This window comes from Rhincodon typus, chromosome 7 (assembly GCF_021869965.1).
Source record: "Rhincodon typus isolate 14 chromosome 7, sRhiTyp1.1, whole genome shotgun sequence".
Classification (NCBI taxonomy): domain Eukaryota; kingdom Metazoa; phylum Chordata; class Chondrichthyes; order Orectolobiformes; family Rhincodontidae; genus Rhincodon; species Rhincodon typus.
In genome coordinates, this window is record NC_063338.1 from 47,154,179 (window position 1) to 47,182,130 (window position 27,952).

The 27,952-nt window shown below is 41.1% G+C and overlaps 1 protein-coding gene across 4 annotated transcripts in view; it reads left to right on the forward strand.

Moving 5' to 3' along the window:
• Positions 1-27,952, forward strand: part of myo3b (myosin IIIB) — a 516,799-nt gene that overhangs the window by 342,415 nt on the left and 146,432 nt on the right. For all 4 annotated transcript variants that reach the window (XM_048598929.1, XM_048598928.1, XM_048598930.1 and 1 more), the window contains one exon: positions 17,907-18,069. In XM_048598929.1, coding sequence (XP_048454886.1) covers positions 17,907-18,069 — 163 coding nt within the window. The remainder of the gene's footprint in view (positions 1-17,906; positions 18,070-27,952) is intronic.

Genomic DNA, 27,952 nt, shown 5'->3' on the forward strand with positions numbered 1-27,952 from the left:
CAATCTTGAAGCTGGAGAAAAGTAAACTTTTTGGGTCAGGGTGAAACACTTCTCTTCCTCACCCAGCCTTTACTAACTGCTAAATCTCCTAAAGCCTGAATGAAATGGGTTAAAACTAAAACCTCTGCAAAATGGAGGCACATAGCCTTCTTAACATTTTACTGCCTGGCTGATTTACATTTAAATAGCGAGTTGGAGTGGGGAGAACACAGATTTAGGAGTGGGCCGGTATCATTTTTCAGATCTTTCAAATATCAGTTTCTCATCTACCCAGCTCTCTTGTACATGAGAAGTGAAATTGCTTCCTTTCACGAGCAGTGGTTGAGCAAACAATAACTTGCATTTATTATGTGGAAAAATATCTCAAAGTTTTAAAGAAAAAAAGTTCAATTATATCGTCCAATTCTCACATCGGTGTGTTGTTAAATCCTAAGTTCTGGGTTCACACTTTGCCAAATCAAGTCACATCTAGAGTCAGAGATTCATAGAGATATACAGCACAGAAACAAACCCTTCAGTCCAACTCATCCATGCTGACCAGATATCCTAAATAAATGGAGTTCCATTTGCCAGCATTTGGCCCATATTCCTCTAAACTCTTCCTATTCATATATCCATCCAGATGCCTTTTAAATGTTGTATTTGTACCAGCCTCAACCACTTCCTCTGGCAGCTTATTCTAGACACGCACCACCCTCTGCATGAAAACGTTGCCCCTTAGGTCCCTTTTAAATCTTTCCCTTCTCATCTTAAACCTATGCCCTCTAGTTTTAGACTCCCCCACCCCGGGGAAAAGACCTTGTCTATTTACCCTATCCGTGCCCCTCGTGATTTTATAAACCTCAAAAGGTCATCCCTCAGCTTCCAATGCTCCAGGGGAAAATACCCCAGCCTATTCAGCCTCTCCCTACAGCTCAAATCCTCCAACCCTGGCAACATCCTCATATCCTCATAAATCTTTCCTGAACCCTTTCAAGTTTCACAACACCCTTTCTACAGGAGGGAGAACAGAATTACATGCAATACTCCAAAAGCGGCCAAGTCAACGTCCTGTACAGCTGCAACATGATCACCCCAACTCCTATACTCATTGCACTGACCAATAAAAGCAAGCATACCAAACGCCTTCTTCACTGTTGTATCTACCTGCGACTCCACTTTCAAGGAACTTTGAACCTGGACTCCAAGGACTGTTTGTTCAGCAACACTCCCCAGGATCCTACCATGAAGTGTATAAGTCCTGCCCTGATTTGCCTTCCCCAAATGCAGCACCTCACATTTATCTAAATTAAACTTGATCTGTCACTCCTCGGCCCAATGGCCCATCTAATCAAAATCCCATTGTACTCTGAGGTAACCTTCTTCGTTGTCCACTACACCTCCAATTTTGGTGTCTTCTGCAAACTTACTAACCATACCTCCTATGTTCACATCCAAATAATTTATATAAATGACAAAAAGCAATGGACACAGCACCGATCCTTGTGGTACAAGCTGGTCACAGGCCTCCAATCTGAAAAGCAACATCCACCACTACCCTCTGTCTTCTACCTTTGAGCCAGTTCTGTATCCAGATAGCTAATTCTCCCTGTATTCTGTGTGATCTAATGTTGCTAACCAATCTGCAATTAGGAACCTTGTCGAGCATCTTACTGAAGTCTATATGGGTCACGTCCACCACTCTCCCTCATCAATTCTCTTTGTTACATCTTCAAAATACTCAATCAAGTTAGCGAGACACAATTTCCCATGCACAAAGCCATGTTGACTATCCCTAATCAGTCCTTGCCTTTCCAAATACATGTAAATCCTGTCCCTCAGGATTCCTTCCAATAACTTGCCCACCACCAATGTCAGGCTCAGTGGTCTATAGTTCCCTGGTTTTTCCTCACCACGTTTCTGAAATAATGGCACACCTATAGCCAGCTTCCAGTCTTCCGGCACCTTACTTGTGGCTAACGATGACACAAATATCTCAGCAAGGAGTCTAGCAAACCTTTCCCTCGCTTCCGTTGTAGGGTACACCTGATCAGTTCTCAGGGATTTATCCACCTTTATGCATTTTAAGACATTCACCACCTACTCCTCTATAGTATGGACATTTTTCAAGATGCACTATTTATTTCCCCACATTCTCTATCTTCTATCTTCTTCTCCACAGTAAACACTGATGCAAAATATTCATTTAGTATCTGCCCCATCTCCTGCCGTTCCACATATAGGTGGCCTTGCTGAACTTTAAGGGGCTGCATTTTCTCCCTCGTTGCCCTTTTGTCCTTAATGCATTTGTCGAATCCTTTTGGATTTTCCTTAACCCTATTTGCCAAAGCTATCTCATGTCCCCTTTTTGCACTCCTGACATCCCTCTTAAGTATACTCCTACAGCCTTTATACTCTTCCAGGGGTTCACTTGATCCTAGCTGTCTCTCCCTGATGTATGCTTCCTTCCTTTTCTTGACCAAAGCCTCAATTTCTGTAGTCATCCAGCATTCCCTACACCTACCAGCCTTGCCCTTCACCCTAACAGGAACATATTGTCTCTGAACTCTCATCTCATTTTTGAAGGCTTCCCATTTTCCAGCTGTCCCTTTACCTGCGAACATCTGCCCCCAAACAACTTTTGAAAGCTTGTGCCTAATACCATCAAAATTGGCCTTCCTCCAATTTAGAAGTTTAACTCTCAGATTTGATCTAACCTTTTCCATCACTATTTTAAAACTAATAGAATCATGGTCACTGGCCCCATAGTGCTCCCCTACTGACACCTCAGTCACCTGCCCTGCCTTATTTCCCAAGAGTCGGGCAAGTTTTGACCCTTCTCGAGTAGGTACATCCACATACCGAATCAGAAAATTTTCTTTACACACTGAACAAATTCCTCTCCATCCAAGCCTTTAACACTATGGCAGTCCCAGTCTATGTTTGGAAAATTAAAATGCCCTACCATAACCATCCTATTATTCTCATGAATAACTGAGATGTCCTTATAAATTTGTTTCTGAATTTCCTGCTAACTATTGGAGTGCCTATAGTACAATCCCAGTAAGGTGATCATCCCTTTCTTATTTCTCAATATCCTCCCTAAGTACAGCAGTAGTGTTATCTTTAATCAAAAACTCTTAATTTCAGCAGAATAAACATTATTGAGGCCTCACGCAGAGAATGAATCTCATTCTAGTTTTTATTTTTGACCAGTGATATACAAATTGGTTCCATGTATTAGCTATCTTCTCCTGTTTTCAGCACCACTGATCTTTTAAATTGGGTATAATTGGAATTTCATGTTTCAGCCTTGCAATATTTGATCTAAATGATATGATAGAAAGTTCATTATACCTTAAAATGCCATGTTTACTAACTGTATCTGCAGTATTTTGATAGATAACTTGCTGCTATGTTTATGCATTGTAAGACTCCATTTGCAGATAAGTTTTCTCAAGCCATTGTTGATTTCAGCAGCTGCTTCATTGATGTTTTCTATTCAACCTGTACTGATGTGTTACGACACTGCTCTGAAGCAGCTGGGACTTGAACCCAAGTCTCCTGGCTCAGAGGTAGAGATGCTACCGTGTGCCACAAAAGCCCTTCAACAGCTGCTTCATTAGCAAAAATTATAATGATCAAAATGGATATTTCAGTGTTAGTGATTGATTTGAAAGAGGGGCAGGCACTCAAGCAGATGGAGCAAATAGTGTGAAATTCTGTCTCAGACATCTTGACCCTACATATCCCATGAACCAAGGAGTCAGGCAGGTATATTTATTGTGAAGTTTCTGAAGAGAATTCATTCTGAGCTCTGGAAGAATGTAATAGTGCAGCTTCTCATCCCGGATCTTTGTTACGTTCCAGATATATGCTAAAGGTACAGCCCTGCCCTTGGTAGTGCAGTGCTTTAATTTTTTAGTAACTGTGATCTTCCAGCACATTACTGTCGACATTTGCTACACACGTCTGGCTTTAATTCACCAATGCACAAAAGAAATGATCTGTAGTTTTGATCATCACTTTCTCCGTGGAAAGGAGACAATTATAATGTTTTTCCAACATCCTCAGTATACCTTTTAGAAGTTTTATGGTCTACTACATTTTTATCAAGTGCCCATTGGTCCTGCCAGCAGCAAGCCACTGGTATTTATGAAAACTAAAGCTTTCATTCTATCATAATTTTCAACTTTCTGTACTATATGTACTCTTGGGCATATCATCATCATTCACTCCTATAATTGGCCCTTGCAATTATACAAACTAGAGTGTATGTTTTCCTATGAAGAAGTGGTTGGATGAGTGCATAAACCAAAGATTGCAACAGAGAATCACTCCTGGAATCTGTAATATGCTACTAAATAAATTCAAAATAATTGACAAAAAGTGTGATGAAATTACACTTTCTGAAGAGGAGTACAGGTTCAATAATGCTTTTTACATGAAACACATGAATGAACTGTATGCTTTTTTGACAGAATGTAATTAATTTCCCCAATTCCTCATTTCTTGCTGCTGTTACAGTGGATAAAAAGGCCAGTCTCAGAATGCAAGAGAAGAGATTTGAATAAATTAAAGGCCCTTTGGCCCATCATGTCTGTGCTGGACAAAACAATCACCTAACCTTGTGGTGGCATGTTGGCTCAGTGGCTCCTGCTGCCTCAAAGTGCCAGGGACTCGGGTTCAATTCCAGCCTTGGACGACTGTCTGTGTGGAGTCTGCATGTTCTTTCTCCCTGTGTCTGTGTGGGTTTCCTCCGGACGCTCCTATTTCTTCCCACAGTCCAAAGATGTGCAGGTTAGGTGGATTGGCTATGCTAAATTGCCCATAGTGTCTTGGCTGGGAAATGCAGGGATCAGGTAGCGGATGAGTCTGAGTGGGACATCCTTCAGATGGTTGGTGTGGAGTCAATGGGCTGAATGGCCTGCTTCTACACTGTAGGGATTCTATGAAATCAAATTATTTTTATTACAGTGTTGGAGTATCAATGATGGTCTAGAATTCTACAATTATGTGTAAAGTTAGATAGAAACTAACTCTAGGTTAACCCATATAATTATGTTTAATCTTGCTTATTTTTAAACCCTAACACAGGGGAAAGTGATATATGGCATTACACAGAATTTTACAGCACAGAACTTGGTCTATACTGGTGTTCATGTTTCACACATGTCCCACCACACTCATACCCTATTAGCATGCTTGGCAATTGAAGACAAAACTAAAGGTCAGTTACAACAAATTTGTGTTTTAGTATGGAAAGTTGAGGTTTGGGGTTGGATTATCATCATTGGTTATATCATGGGAATCACGGAGGGCTAAGGAGCTATGAAAAGTGGAAGCACTAGCACTAAGACAGATGATTGTGTTGGTTAGATGCATTGAGAAGGAAAAATCAAAAAGGATTATTGAACTGATTCAAGTTTTGATAATAGGAGAAGAGTGAGAGGACGCTGAATTGTGAGAATACTGGGAATGTAGTTCTGGCTGTGCAGTGGCAAACGACTATAGATGTGAAAGCAACAGGAATAATTACTAGTTTTCAAGCTGGAGTTGTGGGTGGTGTACCTTCATTTGTGGGGTGATAATCAAGAATTTTATGTAAAGTTTCCCTGAGCAATGATTTTGGAAAGCCTTACATCATTTAAAATGCAACTAAGCATTTAATTTGAAGAATGTAGCTACTTTAAGGATCTGTGCCAGTATGTTGTGCTATGGATCGATGTTGATGAGAAGCAAAAATAAAGAGGAGTTTAGTTTAAACAAGAAGTATTCTCTTGAATAGGACATTACATTGGTTAAGTTTAAAATATTAAATACCTTACTAATATTAGAAGAAGAAGCCTCATAGATTCAAAGTCCCCAAGATTGGGCCTTTGCTGTACTACTTAGCCCTCCATGATTCCCATGATACAACCAATGATGATAATGCAACCCCAAACCTCAACCCCTGGCCACCAAGGGCAATCAATCTGGACTTCTTCTCAAATCACAGGATGAATTAATTTCCCTTGTTGAATAGGTAGCTCAGCAGTAGTTGGATTGGGTCCTAGGTTCTGGAATTGGTTAGCTTTATCATGAACACTTATAGGTCTTTAGGCAGTGTCCCATCAGTTCTGCACTCGCATGGGTATGGCTAGACTTCCTACTTGGCTTATTGCAAGGAAATTACAGGTTTACTCAGGACTGTCCTAAAACCTCTTCCAGTCCTTTGAAGTGCAAATGGGAGATGTCCCCATCCACATCCAGATTGAAATTTTTCTGATAAATGGAGTGGAAACTCAGTGAATTTTGGTTCCACCTCAAATTGAACATATGCCTCTCTGTGCAGAAAACCAGTTTATATATTCACACCTTACTGGCATCTTGGTTACAATATTTATAATACTGTTGACTATAATACCATCATACAAAACAAGCATAATTGAAAGTAACTTTATTGCTCACTTCTTCAGAACTTTCCTCAAGTGCTCAGAACAATTTTTTGACTCTACCTCCAATGATAACTGCATGCTTTGGTTAAGGGGCAAATGCAGCAAAAGCAGGAATATTACTATTATATCATTCCTGCTCTTTTAAAAAAATGATTTAAGAATTTGTTTATGACAGTTAAATCTATCAAAAAGGTTTTTCATGGAATCCAGGATAATTAAACACATGATACTGTTTATAAATCATTCATGATTTCTGTGAGATATATACATGAGAGCAGAGAAATTGTTAGGTATGTAAGTCAGACACGCTACACTAGTTTTGCTGTAAGGTAGGTAATTGAATTATTGATCCTTTGAAGGGCAGTGGGTACTTTTATGGATTAGTTCTACCGTCATACTTCAGACAGTAAGGGAAGTTTCTCAGGCAGCCAAATGTCAAAGTATTTGTATTTTTGTATTTTTGTATTTTTAGCAATAGAGTGCAGAATTGCAAAGTCCAAGATTTTGATCTAGTATTTCAGAATATCGGGATTTTTGCTCAAACCTACAATTGCATTTATCTTTGAGAAAAAGACTTAAAGAAAAAGGATATAGAATTTTTTATTAGTGCTACAGAAGTCTTGCGCCATTCTACCTTATTCTCTGTTCTGGTAGCTGCTTCCTTTCGGAGTAATGTGCAGAGAATATCCCCAGTGCATGCCAGAAGGCTCGAATTCGGTGTCAACATCATCTCATAGCTCAATGCTGATATGAGGCCAGGTTTCCAAATTTGGACCACATCTATATTATTTATTGAAGACAAAACAGGCATGACATTAGGGCCTGTAGTCATCTATTTAAAGGATCCCAATCACCTGAAGGAGGCTATGAGATTACTTTTGGCACTGCTGTCAGTTTCTCAGAAGCAGCCTCCAGGAGTTGATCTTCCTGACCTCCTGCTGCCACTCTATCTTAGGGGTGGCCCTTTAGGTCTCTTTATCCTTGATGACACAATGACATCTCCCCTGCATCATTATGGCCTATAGTGCTACATCCATTACTGTGGATTCTACACTGCTCTGGTGCTCACTTGAAAATAATTTACATAGCAGCAATATTTATCTGCAGCTTTACATTAGATACAGTCTACGTTTAGAAAGAGTAGGCTGACTGTACCACTTGGTTTGTAAACAATGCTGTGGCACCCTCCTGCTGTGCATAAGCACAAGAGGCAGCTTTCCTGAGGAGAAAGCAATGCAGGAGTTGCTTGGGCTAACATTACAATCATCCACAATTACAAAAGCAATGTACTGCAGATACTGGAAATCTGAAATAAAGATCGAAAATGTTGAAAATACTTGTGGTAATTTTCTTGAAGAATGCAAAATAAATCTCTACTCCACCTTCCCTCAATAAATTTAAGCACGCAACAAATACTCCTGACCAATTCTGAATAAGGAGGAGTTCTCTCTAGGTAAGCCTCATTTCACCTTGTGTATGTACACAGTATTCATGCTACATTTCAAGTATTTAATCTTTCTCTCTCGCTGTTTTCTTCCTTGCTAATTTATTGCGTTAGAAAACAATCTATCTTAGTTCTATTTATTTTCAATTCAAGCCAATTGTAATTGGTCATGATTGTATAATTGGAACCAATCCTTTCATAGAATTGTTACAGTGCAGATGGAGGTCATTCTTAGCTGCACTAGCTTTCAAACCATTCTAGTCTAGTGCCAATCTTCTACCTTTTCCCTGTAACCTTCATGTTGTTTTGATTTAAATAATTATACAGTACCTTCTTAAATGTCTCAATTAGACTTCCCTCTGTCACATTTCCCAGCAGTGTACTCCAGATCCAAACTGCTTACTGTTGCAAAAAGATTTTTCTCATCTCACAACTGTTTCTTTTGCAGATCATTCTGTTCCCTGTGCTCTTGATCTTCTTGTGAGTGGAAACAGTTTTCCATGTCTAATCTGTCCAGACCCCTCATGATTTTGAAAGCTTCTATCAAATCTCCTCTGAGCCTTCTCCTTTCAGCCCCAACTTCTCTAATCTAACTGCATAACAGGTTTATTTTACCTGGAACCATTCTCATATCTTTCCCCAGCACTCTGTCCAATGTATTCATTATCCTTCCTAATGTATGGTGCCCAGAATGGTATGTAGTGCTCCATCTAAGGTCGAACTAATGTCCTAAATAAGTTCAACTCAGCTTCCCGACCCTAGTACTCTTACGTGCTTGTTATTGAAGCCTAGAATACTGTGTGCTGTATTAATATCTCTGTGTACCTTTCTTGCCATTTTTAATAAATTATGTACGCATACATCCAAGTCTCTGTATTCCTACATATCCTTTAGAGTAGCACCTTTTATTTTACAGTCACTTTCTTTTCTTTCTATGAAAATATATCACCTTACACTTTTCCACATTGAACTTCATCAACTTCACCAATTCATCCACTCCACCAATTTGTTAATGTCCTTTTCCATACTATCTTCACAGCTTACAATTCTTCTAAGTTTCGTATAAACTATGAATTTTGAAATTGGCACCTGCATATCAAGATAGAAATCATTTATATGCATGATATATATCTCAGAAAAATCAAGAGTTCCAGTACTGATTTCTGGTTAACTCCTTCCTGCAGCCTGCAAATTACCCATTAATAGTTACCCTGTTTCCTATCTCTCAGGCAATTTTTTAACCAATTTGCTACTGTCCCATTTATTCCATGCCACTAACTATTTTTCATAAGTCTATTGTGCGGTTCTGTGTTGAATGCTTTTTGGAAATCCATATAAACCACACAACAGCATTCAACTCACCTACCCTCTCACTTACCTCTTCAATAAACTTCAAGTTTCCTTAAGAAATCTATGTTAGCTCTACTTAGTGAACCCTCAATTTCCGTTTGACTATTACTTTTGTTTCAAATTATTATTCCTAGAAGTTTCCCAACCACCAAAATGAGACTGTCCCTTGGCAACATAATTCTACCCAGACTGATTCTGAATCTTGATCTCCAGATTTCTCATGAAAACACTGATGATTTCCTTTACAATCAAAGCTGCAGAATTTCCCTTTCCTTTTTGTCTATCCTTCTGAAACACCAAGTACCTTGGATATTCAAATCTCAGGCTTGGTCTCCCTGTAACCATGTCTCAGTAATTACTACTAAATCACACTCATTTGTCTCTATTTGTTTTGTTAACCCATTAATTTTGTTCTGAATGCTACCCATGTTCAGATATAAAACCTTTAAGCATGTTCTATTATTAATTTTCCCTACTCTTGTAAAATTCCTTGGTGCAGTATGACTTTCACACACTTCGTTCCTTCCTTCATCTTTCCAGTAACAATCAACCTCATCACTAACCTTGTTACTAAGGATATTTTTATATTCCCTGCATAAGTTCATTGGAAATGGGAGCAATAGATTCAGCCACAGCAGGATTATCATCACTGTTGCTGCAATGCCATGGAGGTGCAGAAAAATTGAGAAGCAATAGAAGCGTAGGACCAGCAGCAAACTCCAGCAGCCTCCACATGTTCCCTTGGGAGGTGCAGGAAGCTCAGAGTCTGTTGCTGTCAATACTATTTCCTCCACAAAGAGTATGGTGCAGTGTCTCCAGAGACTGAGAATGGCCCAGGATACTGACACAGAAGTATGCCAACTACTGGAGTGGGGCCTGCAACATGAAGGAGTGGTTAGCCATCTGTCCCATGTTGAGAGTGCCATGTCATAACACAGACTTCATGAACAGAAAAAGATTCCATTCCATAATTGTGCTAGTCATCTGTGATCATTGGTACCAATCTTAGAAGTCTCCGTGATAGTGTGAGAGCTGCCATGAATTGAATGTTGAATATCCTTTGAATATCCTTTATTGTCATGTGCGTCCAGCAAAAAATACAGTGAGAAGTGTTTACCGTTGCTCGTACATAAGCTCCATTCGTAGAATTAAAAAAATAACTTTGAGAGTCCAAGCTACAGCTTGCCGCTACCAGCCCACGTGTCCCGCTCTGGACCTCCCAGCCCATGCCATTAGCACCATCAGGGGCCTACTCCACCAGGAAGCGAGAGTCCTACTCCAGGCTTCATAGGCTGACCAACCGGCTCTACAGCCACGCTGCCTCCTGCCGAAGAGCTCTCTTTTTCTGGTAAGTTTGAAGAAAAAAGAGGGGTAGAAGGACAAGCCTGGGCACGGGATCCCAAACATTCTTACTCCACTGCCGCCATCTTTTGAATATGAAATTTAACTTACATCCTTAAGAACTCTCAAGTTTCCGTTTCTTATCAAGAGCTGGATGTCTCACAAGAATGGTTACTAGGAGACAAGGGGGACAAGAGCTAACCACTGCAACAATGCCTGATTAATTCATTGGGCAACCCCCTAACTGAGTCCAAATATTGATACAATTCTGCCCATTCTTCCACCAAGACCATCATGTAGCAGACAATAGGCCTGTTGGTGATGAGATTCTGATGCTTAGATTGGACTGCGGTGGCCTTGCAGTACACCTGTGACAGAGTGTGCTACATAATTCTGGCATGCTTTGCATCGCACAATTGGAGCAGGCAAAAAGGGAATGTGATAGATGCTGACGAGCTGGGAGAGTAGCAGCAGTCTTGTGAGGAGGAGGATGCACCAATCGAGCAAGTAGAACATCACCTTCAACATCATAGAATAGTGCAGCATCAGGCACAAGAAGCCAGACAGGACTTAATTGACATATGGTTCCAACAGACATGAGCTGAGTGCAGTAATCACTTACAGTAATTTTTTTACTGCTCAAAAGATAAGCAGTCCCTGTCTGTTCCCAAAAGCAAGTGCAGCTTGTGTTTGTTTTCTTCTTTGCTTTTGCTTTTGCTGTTGCTGAATAAACTTTTGAGTTTTCAGTGGCTTGAAGGCTTTCTAACATGTGTTGGTCCCACATTGAACAAGGAGAAGATGTCAGGCTTTGGGGAAAGAGAAACATTCTCTTAGACAGGATTCTAGGATGGGATGATACTAAGGACAGGTAACCTATGTAATTTGTATCTTAAATAGTAATACCTTTGTAAATGCGCACTTGTATGAGAAATGAAGTGTTAGCTGTGCTATCTATGTGCCCAAAGGGGTATCACTTTTTGATTTCCCTCCCAAAATGAAGATGTTCAAGATAAATGGCCTGGTTTGAATCACTTGACCTGGTGCACAGTTGGGCTTTAAAAATAGTGTCAATGCTACAAATCCCAGGAGGTCCCAGAAGCGGCAAGTACTTCTGCCTTTGGTGAGAGGGGAAAGGATGAAAGGGTACCTTAGAGGTGTGGTGCATAGCTAATGCTGTGATTTGTAACAAGGTACTTTGTACCTAAGATGGCACCATGTGTGGTAACATTGTACACTTTTCACTGTACTCCTGTGCTTTTATACTTGATTACAAGTAACAATAAAACCCAATTATAATTCTGATTTTAATTCTAATGAGGCGATTTAATTAGTAGGAATTTGAAAACAAGGATGAAAATTTTAAAATCAACATTTCACTTGACTAGGACTCAATGTATCTAACTGAACATAGGGCTTATAGGGAAATGGGTCGTGCTGAAAGCTGAGATATGTACAGAAAAGTTCTGGATAACTTCAAATTTACAGAGGCTAAACTGTAGGAGATTAACTAGGAGTGGATTTGAATAATTCACTCAAAAGGTATCAAAGACATGTGTGAAATTTTCAGCAATAGAAGAGCTGAGAAAGGGGCTGAGTTACAGAGTTGGAAATGAGACACTGAGGTTGTTAACAGACTGGCCTAATTGCAGATGGTTGCCAGGGACAGGGGATGGAGTCAATAGCTAAGGAATAGGGTTTTGGGTGAATACCAAAAGCAAAGGCTTCAGCCTTCTTAATATTTATTTCAAAGAATATTCTGCTTATTTTTGGGATAATCCTAAAAGAAAAGTTTGACATTGTTTTTGCTTTTAATGCTCCTAAATATAGCACAGCTAGTAAGTGGTACCGAATGTTCTTTTTTGGAATGAATAAAGTGCTCAAAGATATCGAAGTGCTGGTAATGCATCTTAGGCATCGAATCAGCTTTCATTGGCATTAAAGCTCTGGGCATTAAATTGAAGTTCTCAAAAGCATATATGGAATTCTCAAATGCATCCATGGGAAGCATCCAAAGGCAACTCTCAAAGACATGAATTGACATCAAATGCAGTCAGCAACTCATGCATTGAAAAAAGCAAATTAAAAAAAGCACAGTAACAAACTTAATGGCAGGTAAGATCTGAACGTATTAATCTTTTCATTTTGTTCAATATACTTTCTGCTCCATGTGCCATAAAGCCTATCAATTCTTAAAAACCTGTAGCAACAACAAAAACTATTTAAAAGATTTTAAAACAGTGCATTATAGAAACAATGAGAGCAATGAAAGCAAGATCCAAAAACTGCTGATGATCATAAAACTGATCATAACCATGCTTGACCCTAATCATGATGAATCCTGGGCTGCCACATTGAATTTACGCAGCAGCTACTGATGGTTCGATTGAATACTGACCCACTGATTACTTTTTTGTATTGCTGGTTCATGAATCTTGCATTGATAGCATGGATTTATTTGGTATACTTACTTCCTCTATCTACCTCTGCAATCGTAAATTCCTCTGGAACATGTTCCCGCCTTTACCTTCGCCTGTGTTTCCTTGATCTCCTCCACCACATCGACCTCCTCGTGTGTCTCTGCCTCCTCTGCCCCTGCCCGTCCACTGCTTCACCACATGCTCCTTGCCTCATTCTCTGTACCTTCCTCCACCATGAACTTCTCCTCCTCTGCCTTTGTAACCTCCTTCTCTGCTATCTTTATAATCTCCTGCTCTTCCACATACCGTCACATCTTAAATACTGTGTGTGGTTTTGTTCTCCATATCTAAGAAAGGATATTGCAGGTGGTTCAGAGCAGATTTACTAGATGGAATGAGTGGTTTTTCTTACCGGAAAAGAACGGACAGGCTGAGCTTATTTTCACTGGAGTTTAGAAGAGTGAGGGGTGATTTGATTAAGTGTATAAGATCCTGAATGGTGTTGACAAGGGGAAAAGATGTTTCCTCTTGTGGGTGAATCCAGAACTAGGGGGTACTGTATAAAATTAGGGCTTGTACCTTTGGGATAGAGATGAGGGGAAATTCTTTCTGTCAGTGGGTTGTGTGATTTTGGAACTCTGCTTCAGTAGGTGGTGAGGTGAGATCATTGAATATTTTTAAGGCAGAAGAAGATAAATACTCATTATGTAAAGGAATCTCAGGTTATCTGGGGTATATGTGAGTGTGGCATTTGGAAGTTAAGATCAGCTATGATCTTAATGAAGGGCCAAATGACCTGCTCTGCTCCCCAGATTTGTATGTTTGTGTGTTCCTGTGCCTCTCCCTTGACATCCTCCTCAAAATCTGTTTCTCCCACTTTATCCACCTCTGCCGTGGCCTCCTCCTCTGCCTTGACCTTTCCTCCAGAACCTCAACCAATTCCTCCGCTACCGTGAGCTTCTCTTCTTGCTCATGCTGCTCTGCCACCTTAACCTCCTCCTCCTTGCCTGCTTCATGCTCCTATTTTGCTGTGATATTCTTTTCTGCCTGAGCCTTGATCTGTTACATCATCTGCCATATCTCCTCCTCTGCTGTTGCTGCTGCCTCCAGAACAGGGTGACCATCTTGTGGCTTCAGGTTAAACATTGGCAAGGAAATCTGCTGATTACTACATACCATCCTTGGTACTCTCCCACGTTGAACGACACTAAGACAAAGCATTGAGGATGGCAAGGGCACGAAATATACTCTGGGTGCGGGATTTCAATGTCCACCACCAAGAGTGGCTCGGCAGCAGAATTACTGATCAAGTTGGTCAGGCCCTAAAGGACATGGCTGACAGGTGACCCTTCCTCAGTGACCCCAATGGTTAATTCTGATTTTTCTTCACACAAGCTGCCAGACCTGCTGAGCTTTTCCAGCAACTTCTGTTTTTGTTCTAGCAGCTCAAGCCTGGGTATCCATGCTATGCTGTAGGCCATCAACAGCAGCAGAATTGTACTCGAGCACAATCAGTAATCTCATGGCCCGGCATATCCACCTCTCAACCTTTATCATTATGCCAGGGGATCAACCCTGGTTCAATGGAGAGTGCAGCAAGGCATGCTAGGAGCAGTACCAGGCATACCTAAAGATGAAGTGTCAACTTGGTGAAGCCACCAAACAGGACTACCTGCATGCCAAACAGCAAAAGCAGTAAGTGATAGACAGGGCTAAGCGATCCCACAAACAACGGATCAGATCTACGCTCTGCAGTCCTGCCACATCCAGTCATGAATGATAGTGGACAACTAAGCAACTCACTGGAAGAGGAGGCTCCACAAATATCGCCATCCTCAATGATGGAAGAGCCCAGCACATCAATGCAAAAGATAAGGCTAAAGTGCTTGCAGCAATCTTCAGCCAGAAATGCTGAGTGGATGATCCATCTCAGCCTCCTGCAGTGGTCCCCAGCATTGCAGATACCAGTCCTCAGCCAATTCAATTCACTCCATGTGATCTCATGAAATGGTTGGAGACACTGGATACTGCAAAGGCTACAGGCCCTGACAACATTCCAGCAATAGTACTGAAGACTTGTGCTCCAGAACTTGCAGCTCCCCTAGCCAAGCTGTTCTAGTAGAATCAAGTGACAATGTGGAAAATTGCCCAAGTATGTCCTGTACTTAAAAAGCAGGACAAATCCAACCCGGCCAATTCCCGCCCCATCAGTCCCCTCTCAATCATCAGTAAAGTGATGGAATGTATCATCAACAGTGCTATCAAGCAGCACCTACTCAGAAATAACCTGCTCAGTGATGCCCAGTTGGGTTCCACCAGGACCACTCAGCTCCTGACCTCATTAACAGCTTTGGTTCAAACATGGACAAAAAAGCTTAATTCCAGAGGTGAGGTGAGAGTGACAGTCCTTGACATCAAGGCTGCATTTGACCGAGTATGGCATCAAGGAGCGCTAACAAAACTGGAATCAATGGGTATCGGGGGCAAACTCTCTGGTGATTGGTCTAATACCTGACACAGGAAGATAGCCATTGTTGTTGGAGGTCAGTCATCTCAGTTCTAGGACATCTCTGCTAGTTCCTCAGGGTAGTCTCTTAGGCCCAACCATCTTCAGCTGCTTCATCAATGACCTTTCCTCCATTGTAAGGTCAGAAGTGGGGATGTTCACAGATGATGGCATAATATTCAGCACCATTCGTGACTCCTCAGATACTGAAGCAACCCATGTTCAAATGCAACAAGATCTGGACAATATCCAGGGCTGACAAGTGGCAAGTAACATTTGCACCAACAAATGCCAGGCTATGGCCATCACCACTAGGAGATAATCGAACCACTGATCCTTCACATTCAATGGCATTACCATCACTGAATCCCCCACTATCAACATCCCAGGAGCATTCATTGATCAGAAACTCAACTGGACTCACCACATTAACAGAGTGGCTACAAGAGCAGGTCGGGGACTAGGAATACTGCGGCAAGTAACTCACCTCCTGACTTCCCAAAGCCCTGTCCACCATCTACAAGGTACAAGTCAGGAGTGTGATGGAATACTCCCCACTTGCCTGGATGGGTGCAGCTCCAACAACACTCCAGAGGCTTGATACCATCCAGGCCAAAGCGGCCCGCTTGATTGATACTGCATCTGCAAGCATCCACCCCCTCCGCCACCAAAGCTCAGTAGCAGCAGTGTGTACTATCCACTAGATACACTGCATAAATTCATCAACAATCCTCCCACGACCACTTCCATCGAGAAGGACAAGGGCAGCAGATATATGGGAACACCACAACTTGTAAGTTTCCCTCCAAGCCACTCAATATCCTGACTTGGAAATATACCGCTGTTCCTTCACTGTCACTGGTTCAAAATCCTGGAATTCCCTCCCTGATGGCATTGTGGGTCAAAGCACAGCAGGTGGACTGCAATTGTTCAAGAAAACAGCTCACCACCACCTTCTCTGAGGCAACTAAGTAAAGGCAAAAAATGTTGGCCAGCCAGTGATGCTCACATCCCACAAATGAGTTAAAAAATCCAAGAGGATAAAATAGTCAACGTTTCATTGGAGTTGTGGACATGGATGATTAAGATAACTCTATTGCCGATCCATAACTCTGACTCTATCGCTCCTAGGCAAATCTCCACACTCTCTCTCCTTTTAATTCCTGTAGAAAGAACCTGTGTGAAAATATCTAAAAATTTCCATCTTCAGTGCATAACCACCCACCCACCCTGATTTCTTTCACAGAAATTCCGCTGAAATTCAAGTGCCTGATTTTCTCTGAACACTCATTTTCTGCAGCTCCAAGTGAAAGCCATTTCTACATTTCGTTTAAACTTTGAGCTTGATCTTTGAACCTCTAACGTAAATTCTACCTTTGGCCCTAGCCTCAGAATGCATCAGGAAGCATAAATTTGACCAACTGCCGCAGGCCAGACAAACGGGACTCAGGGTTGGGGGGCAGATCAGGAAATTAGTTGAAAAGCGGTGCGGATTAGGGATGGAGAAGGAGGAGGCTAGGATATTGGAGAAGGTGGAGGAGAGACAGAGATCAGGAAGAAAGTGTGTTTGGGGAGAATGATCAGGGAGTTGGAGAGAGAGAGATCTGAGAGTGAATGCCAGTTTCGAGAGAGGTCAAGGCAAATCTGGGAGTGCTGCGCGGGAGTGTGGTGGTCAGGAAAAACTCATGTATTGAATTGAATGATTTATTTTCACTTGCATTTTACACTGAATAATACAGTAAAGTACAGTGAAAAGCTTCAACTGTCGCCACAATCCAGTGCCATTTTGAATAGCTTAAGAATAAAAACAATAAAAGAATAAAAAAAAAACTGAAAGAGAGCCTATCTTTGTTCTTAAATCCTGTTGGGGCATAGGAATGTTCAATTTAGGTGTGGGATGGTGGAGGAAGCTGGGAGTAGGGGTGCGGTGGTGGTGGGGACAGTGGTGAGGATGGAGCTCATTCCTGGTAGGGCAGGTAGAGAAGGGTTAAGAGCAAATGAAAGCCGTTGGAAGCAAATTAATCCTCATGATGTTGAAGTATGTTGGGAATTTCTGGTAGGGAAGCAATTTGAAAATTAAGCAACAGTGCAAAAATTGCATGAGGTGCTGGCAAAGTAGAACTAAATGTTATTGGTGTCCTCATGAAAACTAATGCTGTACTGTTCAATTGAAATGTAGAATTCATTCATCAGTAATCAGTAATTAAATGTTAGCAAAGATTTGAGCTATTTTCTGTGAAGTAAAACTGATATCCTTTATGAAACTAAATAACGTAACGTTTTCGGTGCTCATTAGCAAAAATGTATGAGTAATTATTTAGTTTCCAGTACTATGTCCACAAAGAATTCCATGTAATATAATATGCTTTTACATTTAACTAATGATTATGTAAATTATATAACTTTCAATGCTGACAACTTGTTTCTTGTAGGTGTTTCTGAAGTATTATCAAGTAGAACAGTTAAATTTACTGCTCAGAGAAGTCATTGACAGCATTGTGGTTATTCAAGCCCACATCAAAGGTTGGCTGGGAGCCAGGAGATACAAGAAAGCACAAGCAAAAAAACAAAGCAGTGCCATCATCATCCAATCAGGTATGCACAAATTTCTGCTAATTAATAGAGAAAGAAAGCTTTGAAAGTGAAATTAAGAATAGTTAGATGCATGCAATTAAAAAACACAATTCTACTAGTTTATATTTCCCAAACCTTATAAATTCTAAAGGGCTGATTTTAATATTACCCACCATCAGAAACAGGACAGATAGATAGTTAAAATTGGCTGGCAGTCTTGCTCATCAGTACCCCAGTCATAGAGTCATAAAGCACAGAAACAGACCCTTTGGTCCCATTCGTCTGCACTGACCAGGCATCCCAATCTAACCTAGACCCACTTGCTAGCATTTGGCTCATATCCCTCTAAACCCATCCTATTCATGTACCCGTCCTGATGCCTTTTAAAAGGGGTAATTGTAGCCACCTCACCACTCCTCTGGCAAATTGTCCATACATGCACCATCCTCTGCATGTAAAAGATCCCCCTTAGGTCCTTCTAAATCTTACCCTCTCACTTTAAACCAAGCCCGCTTGTTAGGAATTTCCCCACCCTAGGAAAACGACCTTGGTTATTCACCCTATCCATGCCTGTCATGATTTTATAAACCTCTCGGTTCCTGTTGCCTTTTGTTTTTAACATCATCTGAGAAGATAGCTAAGACAGTCAAAATCAATGTGGTCCTTCCTTAAATGTGCAGATTTGGGTTTAATTGCATCATCACTCTGTGACTACTCATTAAACTGACAGTGTGAGTGCAGAAGCTGTGTTGCTTCCTTCCAAGTCAAAATAGTACAAGGAGGATTACAGACAAGAAGAAGACCAAACTGATAATGTTTCCATACATCCTGAAAGAACAGGAAAGTATAAACATGTTGTGTCTGAACATGATCCAGAAACTCCCTCTGTGTGACTTACTTGCGTACATGACTCTGTTTCTTTTGTGCTGCTTGGCAGTCTTCTGTTACTTGAAATTATGCTACTACCTTCTGACCAGATGCTGGGCGGGCATCTGTTTCTACTTAAAGTAGACATGGCACTGACACCAGATGAGATGCATCCAAGAATACTGAAGGAAGTGAGAGTGAAAATTATGGAGGCACAGTCTTCCTTAGTCTTAGGTTGGCGTGATAGACCAGGAGAATTGTAGGTATCATGTCCTTCTTCAAAGTAGGTGTAACGATCAGCTAAACAATCCCAGACCATTCAGTTTGTTTTAGCTGGTTATGAAACTGCTAGAAACAATCATCTGGAATAGGGTTAATACTCAATCAAAAGCCAACATGGATTTCTTGAGGCAAAGTCACATTTCACAAATTTTCTGGAGTTTACTTTGGAGATAATACAAAAGGTTGATGCAAACTTACTAACTATACCTCCTATGTTCACATCCAAGTCATTTATATAAATGACAAAAAGCAGTGGACCCAGCAGTGATCCTTATGGCACACCAATGGTCACAGGCCTCCAATCTGAAAAGCAACCTCCACCATTACCCTCAGTCTTCTACCTTCAAGCCAGTTCTGTATCCAAATGGCTAGTTCTCCCTGTATTCCATGTGATCTAACCTTGCTAACCAATCTACCATGAGGAACCTTGTCGAACATCTTACTGAAGTCCATATGGATCACGTCCCCACCACTCTCCCTCATCAATTCTCTTCATTACATCTTCAAAATACTCAATCAAGTTAGCGAGACACAATTTCCCATGCACAAAGCCATGTTGACTATCCCTAATCAGTCTTTGCCTTTCTAAATACATGTAAATCCTGTTCCTCAGGATCCCCTTCAACAACTTGCCCACCACTGATGTCAGGCTCACCAGTCTATAGTTCCCTGGCTTTTCCCTACCACCTTTCTGAAATAGTGGCACCATGTTAGCCAACCTCTAGTCTTCCAGCATCTCACCTGTTGCTATCAATGATACGAGTATCTCAGCAAGTGGCCCAGCAGTTTCCCTAGTTTCCCACAGAATTCTAGGATACACCTGATCAGGTCCTGGGGATTTATCCACCTTTATGCATTTTAAGATGTCCAGCTCCTCCTCCTCTGTAATATGAACATTTTCAAGATGTTGCTATCTTATTCCCCAAGTTTTCTATCTTCCATATCCTTCTCCACAGTAAACACTGATGCAAAATATTTGTTTAGTATCTCTCCCATCTCCTGCCATTCCATATATAGGCAGCCTTGCTGATCTTTAAGGGGCCCTGATCTCTCCCTAGTTACTCTTTTGTCCTTAATGTATTTCTAGAATCCCTTTGAATTTTCCTTAACCCTATTTACCAAAGTTATCTCATGACCCCCTTTTGCTCTCCTGACTTCTCTTTTAAGTATTATAACCTGGAGTTTATACCCTTCTAGGCATTCACTCAACCCTTGCTGTCTTTGCCTGACATATATGTTTCCTTCTTATACTTGACCAAAACCTCAATTTTTCTAGTCATCCAGCATTCCCTACACCTACCAGCCTTGCCCTTCACCCTAACAGGAACATACTGTCTCTGGATTTTCGTTATCTCATTTTTGAAGGCTTCCCTTTTCCCAGCCATCCTTTTACCTGCGAATATCTGCCCCCCAATCAACTTTTGAATGTTCTTGCCTAAAACCGTCAAAATCGGCCTTTCTCCAATTTAGAACTTTAACTTTTAGATCCAGTCTATCCTTTTTCATCACTATTTTAAAAGTAATAGAATTATGGTCGCTGACCCCAAAGTGCTCCCCCACTGACACCTCAGTAACCTGCCCTGCCTTCTTTCCCAAGAGTAGGTCAAGTTTTGCTCCTCTAGTAGGTACATCCACATACTGAAACAGAAAATTTTCTCATACACACTTAACAAATTCCTCTCCATCCAAGCCCTTAACACTATGGCAGTCCAAGGCTATGTTTGGAAAATTAAAATGCCCTATGATTACCACCCTATTATTCTTACAGATAACTGAAATCCCCTTACAAATTTGTTTATTAATTTCCCGCTAACTATTGGGGGTTCTTCAGTACAATCCCAATAAGGTGATCAAGCTTTTCCTATTTTTCAGTTCCACCCAAGTAACTTGCCTGGATGTACTCCCGGGAAAATCCTCCCAAAGTACAGCTATAATGTAATCCATAATCAAAAATACCACTCCTCCTCCTCTCTTGCCTCCCTTTCTATTCTTCCTATAGCATCTATATCTTGGAACATTAAGCTTCCAGTCCTGTTCATCCCTGAGCCACATCTCTGTAATCATTATGAAATCCCAGTCCCATGTTCCCAACTATGCCCTGAGTTCATCTGCCTTACCTGTTCGGCCTCTTGCATTTAAATAAACGCAGTTTAATTTATCAGCCCTACCTCATTCTCTGCTTTTTTCCTGCCTGCCCTGACTGTTTGACTTTCTCCTTTTCCCAGCTGCACCAGTCTCAGACTGATCTCACTATCTCTCTAGGTCCCTCGCCCCCACCCCTTACGAGTGTAAATCCTGCCGAGCAGCTCTAGCAAATCTCCCCACCAGTAGATTAGTCCCCTTCCAATTCAGGTGCAATCCGTCCTTCTCATACAGGTCACTTCTACCCCAGAAGAGATTCTAATGATCCAAAAATGTGAATCCTTCTCCCCTGCACCCACTCCTCAGCCATGCTGTATCCTCCTATCCCTACCCTCACTAGCACGCGGCACTGGGAGTAATCCAGATATTACTGCCCTTGAGAACCTACTTTTTAAATTCCTGCCTAAAATCCTATACCCTCTCCCTTCAGAATCTCCTCCTTTCCTCTTCCTTTGTTGTTAGTTCCAATGTACACAACACCTCCTGCTGGTCCCTTACCCCTGTGAGAATATTCCGCACCGTCTCCGAGATATCCTTGATCCTGGTACCAGGGAGGCAACACACCATTCTGATGTCTCGCTGTCAGCACAGAAACGTCTTGTTTGTACCTCTGACTAGAGACCCTCCTATCACAATTGATCACTTGGAACCTGGTGTGCCCTTCATTACATTAGAGCCAGTCTCTGTACCAGAAACGTGGCTGTCAATGCTACATTCCCCTTCGAGTTCCTCACCCCCTACATTTTCCAAAACAGCATACTTGTTTATCATGGGGCTAGCCACAGGAGACTCCTGTCTACGTATCCTTCCTTTCCTGAAGGTAACCCATCTACCTGACTATATCGGCAGTTTTTCTACCTTCCTATGGCTGCCATCCATCACACCCTCTAGCTCCTGCAAATTCCTCATTGCCTCTAAATGCCTCTGTGACCAATCCTTGCAATCTGATAGGCTTCAAAACCAAACACACTTGCTGCAGGCATAATCGTCAGTAACATGGAAACTCTCCCTAATCTCCCACATTCGACAGGAAGAGTACATCACTCTACTAAAGGCCATCTTTGCACCTTAACAATTACAGACCCAGCAAATAGCACAGTCTTACTGCTCCAAAAAACACTGCTCCAGGCTAACTTAGCACTTATGTTTTATATTTTTAATGTTTAATCGAGATAGATCTCAATAAAACATGTAATCAAAAAAAATGAAGGGTCTCGGCCCGAAATGTCAGCCTCTCTGCTCCTCTGATGCTGCTTGGCCTGCTGTGTTCATCCAGCTCTGCACCTTGTTGTCTCTTAATCAAAAAAAAATCCCACTCTACTCACTATTGTAGATTTCCAAAAAGAACAGTAAGGTCACACTTTAAAAATAGCCATTCCTTAGCTGTTCCGCTGCTGTGAGCTCCTCCACACAGGTTTCTCTAAGGTCAGCTGTGAATTTCACTGTTTGTTTATTTTTCTTAGAAAGAACTCTGACGTCCAGAGATTCTTGAAACTAAACAACAGAGGCAGTCAGCAATGAAGGTTCACTGCCTAGTCAGGCAGCTGTACAGGTTTACTGTTTCATTTGTTTCACATAGTCCCTGCTTTGTTTCTCTCCCTCCTTTTCAAATTGCCATTGTTTTGACCTCTTCTTTTTCGAAAGTTCCAAAACAATGCAACAGCTTATAAAACAATAATTACTGCTCCTCGAATTCAAGGAAATCAGCTCCAACACTGAAAGTACCTCAAAAAAGGAGCAGCTCTTGCAACCACAATTTTTTCCCCTCCTCCATCTTGGATTACCATGACTTCCAAAAGGTCGTAGAGTTATATAGCACGAAAACAGACCTTTCGGTCCAGCTCATCCATGCCAAACAAGTTTCCCAAACTAAACTAGTCCCCCTTGCCTGAGTTTAGCCCATATCCCTCTAAATCTTTCAGTATTCATGCACCTGTCCATATGTCTTTTAAATGTTGTAACTTCCTCTGGCAATTTATTCCACATATGAACCACCCTCTGTGTGAAAATATTGCCCCTCAGGTCCCTTTTAAATCTTTCTCCACTCACCTTAATAATATGCCCCCTAGTTTTGAACTCCCCCACCCTAGGAAAAAGACTTTGCCTATTCACTTTATCTATACCTCTCATGGTTTTATAAACCTCCGCAAGGTCACCCCTTAACCTCCAATGCTCCAGTGAAAAAAGTCCCAGCCTATCCAGCCTTTCCTTATACCTCAAACCCTCTGGTCCCAGCAACATCCTGGTAAATCTTCTCTGAACCCTCTCTAATTTAATAATATTGTTCCTGCAGCAGGGTGACTAGAACTGTACACAACTGTATACAGTCTTGAACTACAGACTTGTGAGCAAAAAGCTCATGTAATAAAAGGGACAGTGGCCACATGGATATAAAACTGGACAAGGGATTGGAAAGAAAGAGTAATGGTTAATGGATATTTTTTGGGCTGGAGGGTTTGTAGCAGAATTCTCTAGGAGTCAGTATTTGGGATTTTCCTTTTCCTGATACTTGTTAATCATCTAGATCTTGGTGTATGGGCGACAGTTTCAAGGTTTACAGATGATGCAAAAGTTGGAAGCATTGTGAACGGAGAGGAGGACAGTATAAAACTTCAAAACAGCATTGACAAGTTGGTGAAGGTAAATGGGAGACAGGTGAATTTCAATACAGAGAGCTGTGTGAAGAAGTATTTTAGTACAAAGAACATAGATATAGAGTATAAAATGAAGAGTATCACACTAAAGGGTTTACAGGAACAAAGAGACTGGTGTATTTGTGCATAAGCCATTAAAGATGGCAAGGAAGGTAGAGAGAGCAGCTAATAAATCATGCATCATCCTAGGTTTCATTAATAGAGGCATAGATTAATCAGGCAGGAATTTAGCTGGAATATTCTGTACACTTCTGGGTACCAAATGTCTAGAAGGATATGAATGCAATGGACAGTGGCGTACAAGAATGGTTCCAGGGATGAAGAAACTGTAGTTAGGAAAATAAATTTGATGAGTGGGGTGGGGGGAGGTATAGTTTTAAGGTAAGGGGCAAGAGGTTTAGAGAGGGTGTGAGGAAAATATTTTTCACCCAGAAGGTGGTGGTAGGAATCTGGAACTCACTGCCTGAAAGGGTAGTTGAGGCAGAAACCCTCGTAACAATTAAAAAACATTTTGATGTGCACTTGCAATACCAAGGCATACACTGCTATGGGCCAAGTGCTGAAAAATTATAATAGAATAGTTAGGTGGTTGTTTTTAACTGGTGTGGTTGGGCTGAAGTATCTTCTCTGTGCTGTAGATCTTATGATTGTAGAAGTTGGGACCGTTTTTCTTGGAGAGGAGAAAGCTAAGGGGAGATTTAATGAAAGTTTTCTTTAATGAATATAGAATAAACTTGGAAAAACTCTTCTGACTCGTTGAAGGATTGAAAAAGAAGGGCATAGATTTAAAGTATTTGAAAAATATGTAAATATGATGTGAGACAAAAAGTATTCACACAGGTGATTTGAGTCTGGAATGCAATACCTAGGAGTGTGGTGGAGGTCGGTTCAGTTGAGGCAATCAAGAGTGCATTAGAAGACTATTTGAAAGGAAACAAAAGCATAATAGGGAAGAGGTAGGAGAATGGCATAAAGCCGAAATGCTCAGAGAGCCAATGGATGGCTGAATAAGCTGAATGGTTTCCTGCTGTCCCATAACAAATCTATGAACTGATCTCGGGTTAAACATAGAAACATAGAAGATAGGTGTAGGAGGAGGCCATTCAGCCCTTCAAGCCTACTCTGCCATTCTTCACGATCATGGCTGATTGTCCAACGCAATAGCCTAATCCTGATTTCTCCCCATAACCTTTGATCCCATTCGCCCCAGTAACTTTGACAAATGAATCAGACGTGGAGTGGTAAATGGGTCCAGGTAAATAATTGATCCAAATTGGGCACTAGGCCTTATCAGCATAATTATGGCAAGCTATGGAAGTCAATCAGGCATTCCAAGGCACCTTTCTAATGTGTTCAGACAGTTTGGGTTGCCTGTGAATCTGAAAATGGTTTTCAGGTTGATCTGGGAAGTAAGACAAATAGGAGAACAGTGGCTGGAAGCTTTACAGAATGTGGTGACAGGGGCAAAAGAATCACTGCTGCTTCTCCTGACTCCATGTTTAGACATATTAAGAATAAGCACTTTTTTAATGTTACTTGCAGCATTATCATTGAGGCTAGCTGGTTGTAAAAACCCAAAAAAAAAATGACCAACGTATGCCACAGAATTTCAGTAGATGACTGGAAACATATGCTTGCTCCTTATTAGTACATGAAAAGACCTAACATCTGATGAGGCAGCAATTAGGGAAGCCTAAATATGATTGACCCAATAAATAGGCCATAGCCTTATAACTGTGGTGCTTTTGGTGTACATTTTACACACAAAAAACTGGACACAATACAGTTGCTAAGAGGTGCAATAAATTGTATAAATGGGAACAGAAAATTATATTAATTCAGTCACTGGGAATAGCTGTAAAGATGGAATTCAATGCAGGAAAGAATGAGGTGACGAATCAGGAAAGACATATTGGAATTTTACTTAATGATGAGCAATGAGAAACTTGATTTTCAATCAGGATTCAGAATCTAACAACCAGATAATTCCGTATCCAAATCCTGCACTTCTTTTGCATTTCTCAAGCAACATGATCTTTTAATGCCATAATTGAACTGAGACTAAGCATAACCAGGAGGTGGTTTGATGAAGGGTCAGGATATGTTGCCATTGTTATGATAATTATTATTTGGAAACTTGGGTTCTAAAATGGACAGAGCCATGAATAGCTTTAAGTTTGATTTGTATTGTATGTGTTAAGAAGGGAAAGACATTGTTTTCGTTTCATTTTTGAGTTCTGTTAGTGATCCTGGGTTATCTGAAGTTTTTTTTTCACGTGCACCCAAATGAGGTTTTAAAGATGCTTGAGGTGAACAGGTCAGTGCATTAGAAGCAAAGATAGATGAGAAAAAGAGATAACAAGGTATAGAGCTGGATGAACACAGCAGGTCAAGCAGCACGAGAGGAACAGGAAGGCTGACGTTTCCGGCCTGGACCCTTCTTCAGAAAGATGAGAAAAAAATTGCCTAGTGACAAGAGTCTTGTAGAATAGAAAGTCAGAACTATTCAGAGGATCAGGCAGTTAACTGCCTTCTCCTCAGTTGTGTGTCCCTCTGCAGAGTAGATCATTTTCTTTATGTTTGATCTTGGAATGTGAGCATTGTTGGCAAGGCATTTATTGCTCATCTGTAAATGCCCTTGAACTAGTGATTATGAAGCACCCTCTTGATTCCCTGCAGCCCCCACAGTATTGTTACAGAGACTGAGCAACATTGAAGAAATGAAGATGTTGCTCCAAGTCAAGAAAATGTGTAACTTAAAGAGAAACTTGCATGTGATGGTGTTCCCATGTCTGCTGCCCTCATCCTTATAGGAATTAGAGAACACTGCCAAGTAGATGCCAGTGCTGTAATTGTACTGGAAGAGTTTGGCCGAGGGTGCAAGAAGTTTTGGAACACAAATCTTCAGTATAACAGCTGGGATATCATCATGGCCCATAGCCTTTGCTGTGCCCAGTGCCTTAAGTTGTTAATGGATATTACAAATAGTGAATCAAATTGTCTGAGGAATCAAATTATCGCAAGAGGAGGCTGAGATGGATCATCCACTCAACTTCTGGCGGAGTTTTAAAAAAACAAATTAAACCCTTATCTTTTGCACTGATATTCTGGGCTCCCTCATTATTCAGGGTAAGGGTACTTGTGGAGCCTCTTCCTCCAGTTAATTTAGTTGATCACCACCTTTCACGACTAGACGTAGCAGAACTGATTATGATTGTTACCATCTAGAGTACCAAGGTTCTGGTAAGTACAACATCCTTTTGTGGGCTGAAAAATTGAGGCTGTCTATTAATGTGAGTATAGTCTGTCATGACAGAGAAAAAGGCCAATCTATACGCCAAAGTATATCGGTGTAACCAGCTGAAGAGGGGTGCAGTAGTTCTTCTTAGTTCCCAATCCTTATTTGGATGTAACAGATTTTGAAATTTTTAAAGAATGTATTTGCCAATTTAGTGTTCATAGCATCATAGAATCCCTGCAGAATGGAAACAGGTCTTTCGGCCCACACCGACTCTCAGAGTATCCCACCCAGACCCATCCCCAGACACTACGGGTAATTTAGCATGGCCAATCCACCTAGCCTGCACATCTTTGGATTGCGGGAGGAAACCGGATCTGATTAAATACAGATAATAATGAACTAGGCAGGTGGGATTTCTTGAGTTAAACAAGTGAGGAGTTAGTTTCTGGTGCTGAAGCTCACTCAGATAAAATTACAGTATTTAAAAAGTAAAAATATTTGCCAACTTCATCATTTGCATGCCAAGACATAAGAATCAAACATGCAAAAATACAACATCAACGAGGTTAACTTTGGTAAAGTTAAAGTTCAGAAAGAAAAAAAATTACTGAAAGTTGATCAGTTGTAACTCACTCTCTGGCTTGGCCGTAGCTGTCCAAAGATCTTTGTATTCAGCCAAACATTTAAGGTTGTAGCTGATGGCTTCTACATCTTCTGG